At 41.0% G+C, this 11,327-nt stretch overlaps 3 protein-coding genes across 3 annotated transcripts; 1 reads left to right on the top strand and 2 right to left on the bottom strand.

Annotated features, from left to right (window-relative positions):
- Positions 1-2,450: 2,450 nt before the first annotated feature.
- On the top strand, positions 2,451-3,383 carry LOC128726730 (fas-associated death domain protein). The gene is made up of 2 exons (XM_053820555.1): positions 2,451-2,799; positions 2,882-3,383. The coding sequence occupies exons 1-2, from the start codon at positions 2,451-2,453 to the stop codon at positions 3,274-3,276; spliced, it is 744 nt and encodes a 247-aa protein (XP_053676530.1). The 3' UTR covers positions 3,277-3,383.
- LOC128726731 (eukaryotic translation initiation factor 4E1) lies at positions 3,365-6,636 on the bottom strand. Its single transcript, XM_053820556.1, has 4 exons — positions 6,544-6,636; positions 5,103-5,480; positions 4,933-5,020; positions 3,365-4,870 (listed from the first exon to the last, which is right to left on the bottom strand). The coding sequence occupies exons 1-4, from the start codon at positions 6,571-6,573 to the stop codon at positions 4,710-4,712; spliced, it is 657 nt and encodes a 218-aa protein (XP_053676531.1). The 5' UTR covers positions 6,574-6,636; the 3' UTR covers positions 3,365-4,709.
- Positions 6,637-9,900: 3,264 nt separating this feature from the next.
- Positions 9,901-10,521, bottom strand: LOC128724601 (uncharacterized). Its single transcript, XM_053818323.1, has one exon. It carries the CDS (start codon positions 10,519-10,521, stop codon positions 9,901-9,903), a length of 621 nt encoding a protein of 206 aa, XP_053674298.1.
- Positions 10,522-11,327: the final 806 nt, after the last annotated feature.

Below are 11,327 nucleotides of genomic sequence, written 5' to 3'. Positions count from 1 at the left end.
CCATCGAATTGAGCCCTCGTCTCACGATCATAGCACGCACGATGCGTGCAACGATCTCGATTTTCCACTTAAAACCTCTCTCAATTACACGACGCACCCCGGCCGCTGGTGGTTCTGTGCTCGAGTTTTAGCCTTAGCCTCACCCAACCGGTGTTGGGGCGGGTTTTCTGCGCCGTTGAGAGAAACTGTCGCGTTTAATGTTTGCGTATTTTTAGAACCCCACAGTCTCCCAGCGCCCATCCGAATCCGGATCACGGTGGCTTGTGCCGTTGTGGTGGTGGTTCGCGTCCACGAGCACAGAACGGTGACGTTCATCTGCTGTCAAATCGCACTAAATATAAAGAATAGACAAATGAATAATTGATCGGAACCAACGGGGGTTGCTCGCATCCATCTACAACCCACCAAACAACACTCCTGCTAAAGGAAATCGAGCTAGAAAAGGTGAACGAACACCAGGTGGAATTTGCCGACTGACACCGAGCATCCTTGCGTGGGTGGGGGCAGGAAGGACACTCGAAGCGAATCCCTTCCGGGAACACACAAAGGAATTTCATGCACTTTTCCGCACACCCACACACACACACATACACACGCGCGTAAATGCTCGCATCTCCACCCACAATGGGGTGGGAAAATGCGCCAGCTTTTCACGAGCGTGCCAAAATGCTGTTACATAAAACGGCAGCCACACACGCAGTTTTGGTAGATCCGAGAGGGGAAAAACAATTTTTGCACCGATTTGGCAGGCCAGCAAAAAAGCCCACCCTATATCCCGGGTTACGGGTTTTCACGCGTCTTTTTCCTCCCAGTTCTGTCTGCTTGCAATCGACGCGGAAACTGTTTACATTCCACCGAGGGCTGCAAGAATTATTTGACGGCCCTTCGCCATCATCTCGGTGTGCATATCTGCATGTTGTGCTGTTTTTGTTTGCTTTCTCCATATGCAGGCTGCCTGCCTGCTGTCATTTTCGCACTCAGCATCGCACAACAAGCCACACATGACGCGTAATGTGCGTGAGTCCGCCTGCGAGTATGTGCGTCCGAGCAACGTGATACCGATAGGAAAACCGCACATCGAGGGAGGGAATCGATAGGAAAAGGTGACTGCAGCTACGATTGATGGCATGCCCGTATGTCATTTCGGGTGTTCTCGCTGCATGGAAAAAGAAATGCAAGGCTTTACTCCGCGTTGAACGATAAGGATGTTCTAATTTGACAACAACACATCAATACCCCTGTTCACGGTGCACTTCTAGGGATGCTCGGAAGCGCCATCCAGCCCACCTAAATTGCCGCACTACGTACGGATGTTCAATGCCGTTTTCCACTCGGACTGTTTGCTTTTTTTGCCATAGCCATGCTACGCCAGCAATCTCGCCCAACTGTGAGCATGGTTCGGCATGACGAGCGTCAGCGGTGACTGTGATGGAAAACTTTCAATATGGTCGACGTCACGCCAGAGACCCTGAAGCTGCTGGCTGAGAACGATGTACGCGCACCGGATTGTGGGTTACTTTTGCAGCAAACAATTTTCACGGACACTACCACCTATTGCAGATTGAGAGGTGGCCAAATTTTCCCAGGCTATTTGCTGCTGGCCGTCCAATTCACTCAATATCACCACCAGCGCACATACATTTCTCACACGCAGCACACGCGTCGTCTCTGGCAAGCGAGCGCGGCTGAAAACGAATCAAGCAAGTTTTTGCCCGTTGCACGCACAGTGGCTACAGTTCTATGAAAGCCTAGATTAGGTAAACAAATTTTGGCAATGTTCCGCCGAATCTGAATTACCGAGATAACGTGTACTTTCCGACCCGACGACCAACCGTTCGTGACCGTTTCATTCGCCGCGATTTCGCAGGAGTGCTCTCGCTTGTCAGTACGTGGGGGCTTTGTTTTTGTTTCTAGATCCCCACCACAGGGTGCTGCATAAACACGGAGGTTAGACCATATGGGCAATAGTTTGCTATGAGCTACGCGTTTCGACGGTTAAAGCCCAGAGCATTGCACTATTGCAGATACCTAGTATGCATTAGATCGTTTTGCTTTTGCATTGAATGATTTTAAATTGTTACAGTCCCGTCCGAAATTCACTATATAACAAGAATTGTAATCGCACATGCTGCACCACTATTTTCGTTTCTTCCCATTACGAGTAGTCTGTAAAGTCACGATGCAGCATGAACGAAGATCGCCACGATTAACCCCAAACTTGATGAATGATTTTATAATTTTACGGTTGCATTATGAGGCAAAAAACAGTTGAACATATAATTTTACAGTAAGGAAACAATCGTGAAGTATCAAATGTTTTATAGCGATTATGGCAAAAGGCCATTTTGACAAATAAGGTTCACTGTTTTGACTTTTGTGTAGGATATTTGTTATGGTTTGTTTGTTTGGATAGAATCCCTCTTACGATGTAGTTTTGCAGATATATTCCAATGGAACAAATATCCGTGCAGGATCGTGCTGTATACGAGCGGTTGTGCAAAGGCTATTTGAATTTAAAACTGCTGATTCAAAATGCTTGCCATAGCTCGGAGTGTTTGGAACGTTGCAAACAAGCAGTACAGAAAGACGTTCATTCCAGAAGGAAACTGAGTCGAGTCACCGATTTCGAACAGCTTGTGTTAATGCTGGAACAGAGAAATCTGCTTAGTCTTTTAAAACCAGAGCTAATAGAGTGTTTTCAGTCAGTGTTAGGTTCGCAAGATGTTAAAGCTGACCTTATTGCCTATCGGAATACTCTTAAAACTAGCTACGCAACCGTAAGGCGATTTCATCTTGAAGGTAAACAGGGAGCTAACTGTTGACTAATCGAATCAACCCTTGTAACATATTCATTTACTATACATTAATCCTATTTTTACAGATTTACGGCATCGAGATCGTCGAACTCTTCTAGAAAAAGAGGTTGAAAAGATAAAACTTCTCGAAGTTGAAGAATCAATAGAAGCACCTACGAAACCGTTAAACGGCATTTTTCTTCAACATCGTGATGGCATCTACTCCCTCATTCAGCGAGAGATTGGCAAGAAATGGAAAATATTTGGGAGATTCTTGAACCTATCAGCGACTATGTTGGACGAAATTGAAGAACGGAATCGCACTGATTTAAATGCACGTATTTACGAAGTTCTGAGGATCGCCGAGCAAACTTTTACGGATGAAACACTGGACCAGTTCATTCCTCTCCTAAAAAGTGCCTTAGAAAGTAGTAGAAGGAAAGATCTGAAACGTAAAATTGAAGGCATGTTAGAGAAATAACGTGCTTTAATTCGACAAAAAGTTAAATTTTATACAATTTTTTTTTCAAACTATTCAAATTGAATTTTTCACAATTTAATTACAGGGATACAAAATAAATCAGACTGATCCACTCATTCATCCTTACTGAACTAGTTTTTGTAAAATTTCATCATGCAGGTATCCAGTTTCACGATTTTCTGATTCCATTTGTATTATCTTACGAATTTCGGCTTTGCAAAGCATTGATACTAATTCCGGATGACTGTTAACTTCTGGGTCTATATTTTCCATAACGATTTTTTCATTTTTCTTTAATGTATAATTTATGATAAAGTGGGATTTAACATAAAAAGTAGTATAAATGGTTCTACAAATTAATCATTCAGCGGTAGCTCCCTGTTCAATGTAATCAAATAAGCCGAGTATGATTATATATTCAAAATATTCATAAACAATATTACAATAATTAGTAGAGATAATTTCATTATACATGTTCAATTTTAACCACAAATTCACTCTGTGGTTACCAACGTAACAGCAAAAATAATGCAAGCAGCTCGCGCATGCATGAACATTCAGCATTCCGCTGCCTTTACTGATCTATATGCAAAGCAAACCCCAATACCAATGATTCTGTTTCAATATTTTGTCCCTGTTGTATATGGACTATAAAAATAATGAATGGATGTTACCACATGAACGAGGCCTTCGATTTTTTGCACCATGCAAAATTGACTACCAGATGGTATTATTGCAATTTTCGCGATCTCCCTTCAGCCCTGTATTTTTCTGCCAATTATTCAATGCAGTACAACTTGGCTTCAATGATAAAAATATAAACGAAGAATGAAGCAAAGCTTAGCAAAAAAACTTAGAACATACGTTCGGGGCAAATGTTGCTAGTTGAACACAAACGGACTTCTCGCGCACTTACTCCCGCATATTACAAAAAGAACAGACACCATCGATTCTCAAATTTAGCAATAACTTCACACTAAAAACTGACTCGCGCGGCTTGGCCTAACTCATTTTCACCTCTTGAGCAATCTAATAGATCTGTCCCACAGTATTCATTCCATTTCTGAGGGTTAGTAGTAAAGTCTACTAACAGTCGCAAGAGTCAGGTGAATGTTACGTTCATGATGACCAAGAAAAATTGTAGCACAAGTTGTTTTTGCCTTCTACCGATGCATTTTTTTCTATTCTCTTCTCCCATCTCAATTCTATGACCAGATCCATCCTCCCTAGTACATGTAAAAATCGCATTCAATACGCTCTCCATCGCTAGCTAAAGGTTATTCTCTAAGTATAAGAAATCCATTTTCTTCTGTATTGCGCCAGTTTTCTTGCGCTTTCTTCGATATCATCGTTCAAGGTTCTCGTCTTCACTACATTCGACATCGCCGTTTTCACTCTCCAAAGTAGATGTTAATAAAAGATAGCTTCACGTATTAAACATTGTATATAGCCTTCGTAGACCCACCAGGCGCAGAGGACATCGTATCTTTATGAATGTGGTAAGCTAGTTGCTGACGGAGACCTAACCGGTCCTTATATGTTTGTCCGATGTCCATTACAGCCACTTGGTTCTGATGGTTGGAGGTCCAGATGGCTAGAATCCAGATAGCAAAATTAGTTCAATGCACATATAGATCTAAACAAATGCAATCTTACAGATTTTATCAGTCTTTAGACGAACATTTACGATCGCCCCGCAGACCTGATCGGAGTGTTCAAACGCCTCTCCGATCAAACACAAAACCTATGAAAATTAAAAAATATTGAGAATATAAAAACGATTGAATTTAAATCGCTTTTTACGGTGAATTTATAAACACACGTACCGTGTCCAGCCAATATCTATCTGAAAGGTTCTTATTCGTGGTAACAATCCATCGACCTCCGCGTTTGTTCGCATCGTCTTCCCACATCGGGCGAATATGCGATTTAAATAACATATAATCGCCACCTACTTTGATCTCAGACGGTCCACGTATGTGATTGAACAGGCTCCAGAAATCTTCCACCGTAGAGAAACTGCTCACTTGGTTCATAGAATCTAGCCAAGATCTGTTGCGGTCCATCTCTAAGTACCACAAGGTCCAAGTGTGTTGCAGTGGATGCTTGATTAAACATTCTGGATCAACCGATTCGGGCGCACTTGACTGTTCGACGAGCTCCTGATTCTGGTTTTGCTCTGCATTTTCCGTTTGCTGTTGTTGCTGTTAAAAATGAGAATGACTCACCATCAATACTGAAACTGAACGGCAATGGCTAGAGGTACACGGATTACAGTTAAAAATAATGCTTGAGGCCCTCGCGTAACATTTTTCCATCCAATTAAGCAGTTTGCGCTAACACGGCTTGGCAAACTGTTGAGTTTTCCCACGGATGCAGACTGAAATGTAGTTCTGCCACTATACATCTTAACCGGGTAAAAGCTTCCAGCAACCGCTAAAGTTAGTTGCAAAATGAAATGGCTCTGCACGTTGTTACAACTAATTGGCATCGAGGAACTTCATCTCATGTTACTACGATTCTGCAGGTATGCATAACCCAACAAATTGTGCTTGCTGGTCAGAAAGTGGAAACTTTCGCTCTTTTTTTGCCTGGCAACAAGCAAAGGCTACTTATTCTGCGGCAATTTCTACTAATACCTTTCTCCCGAGCCTTTTTTCGCTTATACGAACCATCTTTTCTATCATGTTGTCTCTTTTGCTCAACGGCCCATGCGACTGTCAAGGCGCACCATAGTGAAGCGAATGTAGAAAGATAACCTCAAAGTCCATCCGTGCCAGAAAGAAGCCCGGGATTTCATGCCAGTCATTGAAGGCAATCGCGTGGCCTTGAATTACCACATAAATTGCTGCAGTGGATTCCACAATGCACATCTATGTATAAAAGACTATCATATGTTGCAGAACCATTTATGCCATATTTGGAAGGTAGAAAAATGACGGCTCCACTGCACATTGCACTTATCCATCCGAAGCAAGTTGTTATACCGACAGAATAATATTATTTTTACACGTTACAAATGTTCAACTCGATTTGAGCAAATAAGCAAACCTTTATCTAAACTTGTGGCCGGATTTGCACGACGAGAGAACGAAACGAATGCTCAACGATGTATCATTATGCAAAGGTACACGGGATCACTAATGAGAAGGTCGAACTTTCTTTCCCTTGAATTCATAACTTAGAGGCACTTTAGAAGCATTTACAGACCAACTATTCAAAATGAACCAATAGAAGTAAAACAAGCCGATTCGAAGAAATAATTACCTCAACTTCTTCACTGGTTTTTCCAGCCATATTCACTACTTATGCAGCAAAACTTCTTTACTGAACTTTACAGTGAAAAAAGGAGAGAATTTTGTCGACGATTGCAGCCAGCCCAACGCGCTGACAGACACGCAATGCCCGCGCTGTGCTGACAGCAGAGCTAAATGTACCGAGCACGGTAGCAAGGAAGACAAACTGTAATTTGAATTATTTTTATTAAAATTGTATTAATGAAATTAAAAAATCTATTCTAATTTTATCAAATAAAAATTTTTATTAATTCAATGAAAATTTTATAACCATATCCAACATTGTTACGAGGTATCTCTAAAAAGTCCTTAATTTACTCGATTTACGGGTTCCAAATCATAGTTCTCACAAGTCACACAGTTTCGTCGTTTTTACATGCCTAGTTGTCGTTTCCAATATCCTTGCAAGAACTTAATTGAATCTGGGGAAGATCTAACAGTTTGTTGATAGCGTTGACGTACACCAACCGCGCTGCCACCACTCGCTTTACTGCAGAATTCGTTACACTTAATTCTTCCGCTTCCTTCTCCATCATCCTTTGCGCCATTTTCGTCTTAGCTCTGCTGATACGGGCAGCTTCGGTGTTGCGGCGACGAGTCTCCAACTGTTCCGGCGTTCGGTTGACGGTAGGATAATTCCGTACCATATTCTTGTGAAATGTTATCGGTAGTTGATGGTTCTGTAACGTGATCATGGCGTACCATCTGTTAAGCGGAGATCGGTTGTACAGATGTAGATCTTTCAGTATTGTATCCTGAATAGATATCCCGATTGAAGATCTGGTGCTGCTCGTCTCCGTTGATTGGGATTCCTCACTGTGCGTAGACTGAGTTGTATTTTGCTCTTCTTCCCAGGCAATCTGTAGTCGGCCATCGTCGTCGCTATCGTCACTGTCCACCGGAATCGGAGAGATGTTCTGCTCGTCGGATAAACGAGCCAATGCACGCTTCTGACATTGTTGAACTTCCAACAGATCACGCTCCATCTCTAATTGGTTGTAGCTTGCAGAATCGATCACCGACAAATTTAGACAGCCAGCAAAATTCTTTTAAGGCGACTCAAGATAGATGTTGCTGTCAAGAGTAACTGATTGTTAGTGATGTGATATTGTGCATTTGTACTAGGTTTTATACTACTATCGTGAGTTGTTTTGTACTGAAGCGTGCGTCTGCTGTACCTGTACGGTCACCTGATCACGATGAGGTAGTTTTGTACAACAGTTTTTGGGCACCTGTTACCTTATTGAAGCTAGGTGTTACATTTCTGCATACACAGGTAATAATTACAAAACGCAATACAACCTTATAATATTGCCTACCTTGCAAAATAGCTACCTTTAAAAACTTTACATAACTAAGTGTTTCAAAAAGTTCAACGGTATGATAAGTAGGAAAACGTTAAAAAGAATTGCATCCCTTTGGTGAGTGGGTAATTTATACATGGCATGCTAGCTATAAGCTAGTTAATTTGTACAAATGTTATGGTTTGTAAAGTACGATCAACTTTAAGTATTTGTCACATATTAACGCGAATTAGATATTGACGATCATGCACTGCTCCTCCTGTACGTAGCAACTTGTTTGCATCCGTTCTCATTGAACTGTCGTTTTCTTTACCAACCCTGTATTTAATTAATTCTAACGACTGTCTCTAAACTTTTTTGTTCTATTCTAAATATCTGTTCATGATCGATTGTAACGCAAAAAAGCAAACGATAGCTAAGGTTATTAAAATTATATCCATTTACAACGAATGTTCAATAAAAAAGCTTTTTGTCAGTTTAGTTTTAAAATTGTTTATAATCATAAATAAAATTGCATTTTATATCCAGCTAGTCCTTAATTTACTCGAACGCCTCCAAGTTTTCGCTTTCGATGTCCTTGAAGGAACTTAATTGAATCTGGGGAAAATTCAGCAGTTTGTTGATAGCGTTGACGTACACCAATCGCGCTGCCACCACTCGCTTTACTGCAGAATTCGTTACACTTAATTCTTCCGCTTCCTTCTCCATCATCCTTTGCGCCATTTTCGTCTTAGCTCTGCTGATACGGGCAGCTTCAGTGTTGCGGCGACGAGTCTCCAACTGTTCCGGCGTTCGGTTGACGGTAGGATAATTCCGTGCCATATTCTTGTGAAATGTTATCGGTAGTTGATGGTTCTGTAACGTGATCATGGAGCTCCATCTGTTAAGCGGAGATCGGTTGTACAGCTTTAGATCTTTCAGTATTGTATCCTGAATAGATTTCCCGATTGAAGATCTGGTGCTGCTCGTCTCCGTTGATTGGGACTCCTCACTGTGCGTGGACTGAGTTGTATTTTGCTCTTCTTCCCAGGCAATCTGTAGTCGGCCATCGTCGTCGCTATCGTCACTGTCCACCGGAATCGGAGAGATCTTCTGCTTGTCGGATAAACGAGCCGATGCACGCTTCTGACATTGTTCAACTTCCAACATATCACGCTCCATCTCTAATTGGTTGTGGCTTGCAGAATCGATAACCGACAAATTTAGACAGCCAGCAAAATTCTTTTAAGTCGACTCAAGATAGATGTTGCTGCCAAGACTAACTGATTTGTAGTGATATGATATTGTGCATTTGTACTAGGTTTTATACTACTATCGTGAGTTGTTTTGTGCTGAAGGGTGTGTCTGCTGTACCTGTACGATCACCTGATCACGATGAGGTAGTTTTGTACAACAGGTTTTGGGCACCTGTTACCTTATTGAAGCTAGGTATTACATTTCTGCATACACAGGTAATAATTCCACAACGCAATACAACCTTATAATATTGCCTACCTTGCAAAATAGCTACCTTTAAAAACTTAATAATATAAATCTAAGTGTTTCAAAAAGTTCAACGGTATGATAAGTAGGAACACGTTAAAAAGAATTGCATCCCTTTGGTGAGTGGGTAATTTATACATGGCATGCTAGCAATAAGCTAGTTAATTTGTACAAATGTTATGGTTTGTAAAGTACGATCAACTTTAAGTATTTGTCACATATTAACGCGAATTAGATATTGACGATCATGCACTGCTCCTCCTGTACGTAGCAACTTGTTTGCATCCGTTCTCATTGAACTGTCGTTTTCTTTACCAACCCTGTATTTAATTAATTCTAACGACTGTCTCTAAACTTTTTTGTTCTATTCTAAATATCTGTTCATGATCGATTGTAACGCAAAAAAGCAAACGATAGCTAAGGTTATTAAAATTATATCCATTTACAACGAATGTTCAATAAAAAAGCTTTTTGTCAGTTTAGTTTTAAAATTGTTTATAATCATAAATAAAATTGCATTTTATATCCAGCTAGTCCTTAATTTACTCGAACGCCTCCAAGTTTTCGCTTTCGATGTCCTTGAAGGAACTTAATTGAATCTGGGGAAAATTCAGCAGTTTGTTGATAGCGTTGACGTACACCAATCGCGCTGCCACCACTCGCTTTACTGCAGAATTCGTTACACTTAATTCTTCCGCTTCCTTCTCCATCATCCTTTGCGCCATTTTCGTCTTAGCTCTGCTGATACGGGCAGCTTCGGTGTTGCGGCGACGAGTCTCCAACTGTTCCGGCGTTCGGTTGACGGTAGGATAATTCCGTGCCATATTCTTGTGAAATATTATCGGTAGTTGATGGTTCTGTAACGTGATCATGGAGCTCCATCTGTTAAGCGGAGATCGGTTGTACAGCTGTAGATCTTTCAGTATTGTATCCTGAATAGATTTCCCGATTGAAGATCTGGTGCTGCTCGTCTCCGTTGATTGGGACTCCTCACTGTGCGTGGACTGAGTTGTATTTTGCTCTTCTTCCCAGGCAATCTGTAGTCGGCCATCGTCGTCGCTATCGTCACTGTCCACCGGAATCGGAGAGATCTTCTGCTTGTCGGATAAACGAGCCGATGCACGCTTCTGACATTGTTCAACTTCCAACATATCACGCTCCATCTCTAATTGGTTGTAGCTTGCAGAATCGATAACCGACAAATTTAGACAGCCAGCAAAATTCTTTTAAGTCGACTCAAGATAGATGTTGCTGCCAAGACTAACTGATTTGTAGTGATATGATATTGTGCATTTGTACTAGGTTTTATACTACTATCGTGAGTTGTTTTGTGCTGAAGGGTGTGTCTGCTGTACCTGTACGATCACCTGATCACGATGAGGTAGTTTTGTACAACAGGTTTTGGGCACCTGTTACCTTATTGAAGCTAGGTATTACATTTCTGCATACACAGGTAATAATTCCACAACGCAATACAACCTTATAATATTGTCTACCTTGCAAAATAGCTACCTTTAAAAACTTAATAATATAAATCTAAGTGTTTGAAAAAGTTCAACGGTATGATAAGTAGGAAAACGTTAAAAAGAATTGCATCCCTTTGGTGAGTGGGTAATTTATACATGGCATGCTAGCTATAAGCTAGTTAATTTGTACAAATGTTATGGTTTGTAAAGTACGATCAACTTTAAGTATTTGTCACATATTAACGCGAATTAGATATTGACGATCATGCACTGCTCCTCCTGTACGTAGCAACTTGTTTGCATCCGTTCTCATTGAACTGTCGTTTTCTTTACCAACCCTGTATTTAATTAATTCTAACGACTGTCTCTAAACTTTTTTGTTCTATTCTAAATATCTGTTCATGATCGATTGTAACGCAAAAAAGCAAACGATAGCTAAGGTTATTAAAATTATATCCATTTACAACGAATGTTCAATAAAAAAGCTTTTTGTCAGTTTAGTT

The sequence above is a fragment of the Anopheles nili genome, chromosome 3 (genome assembly GCF_943737925.1).
Source record: "Anopheles nili chromosome 3, idAnoNiliSN_F5_01, whole genome shotgun sequence".
In the NCBI taxonomy this organism is placed as follows: domain Eukaryota; kingdom Metazoa; phylum Arthropoda; class Insecta; order Diptera; family Culicidae; genus Anopheles; species Anopheles nili.
This window is presented reverse-complemented; position numbering and strand designations above follow the sequence as displayed.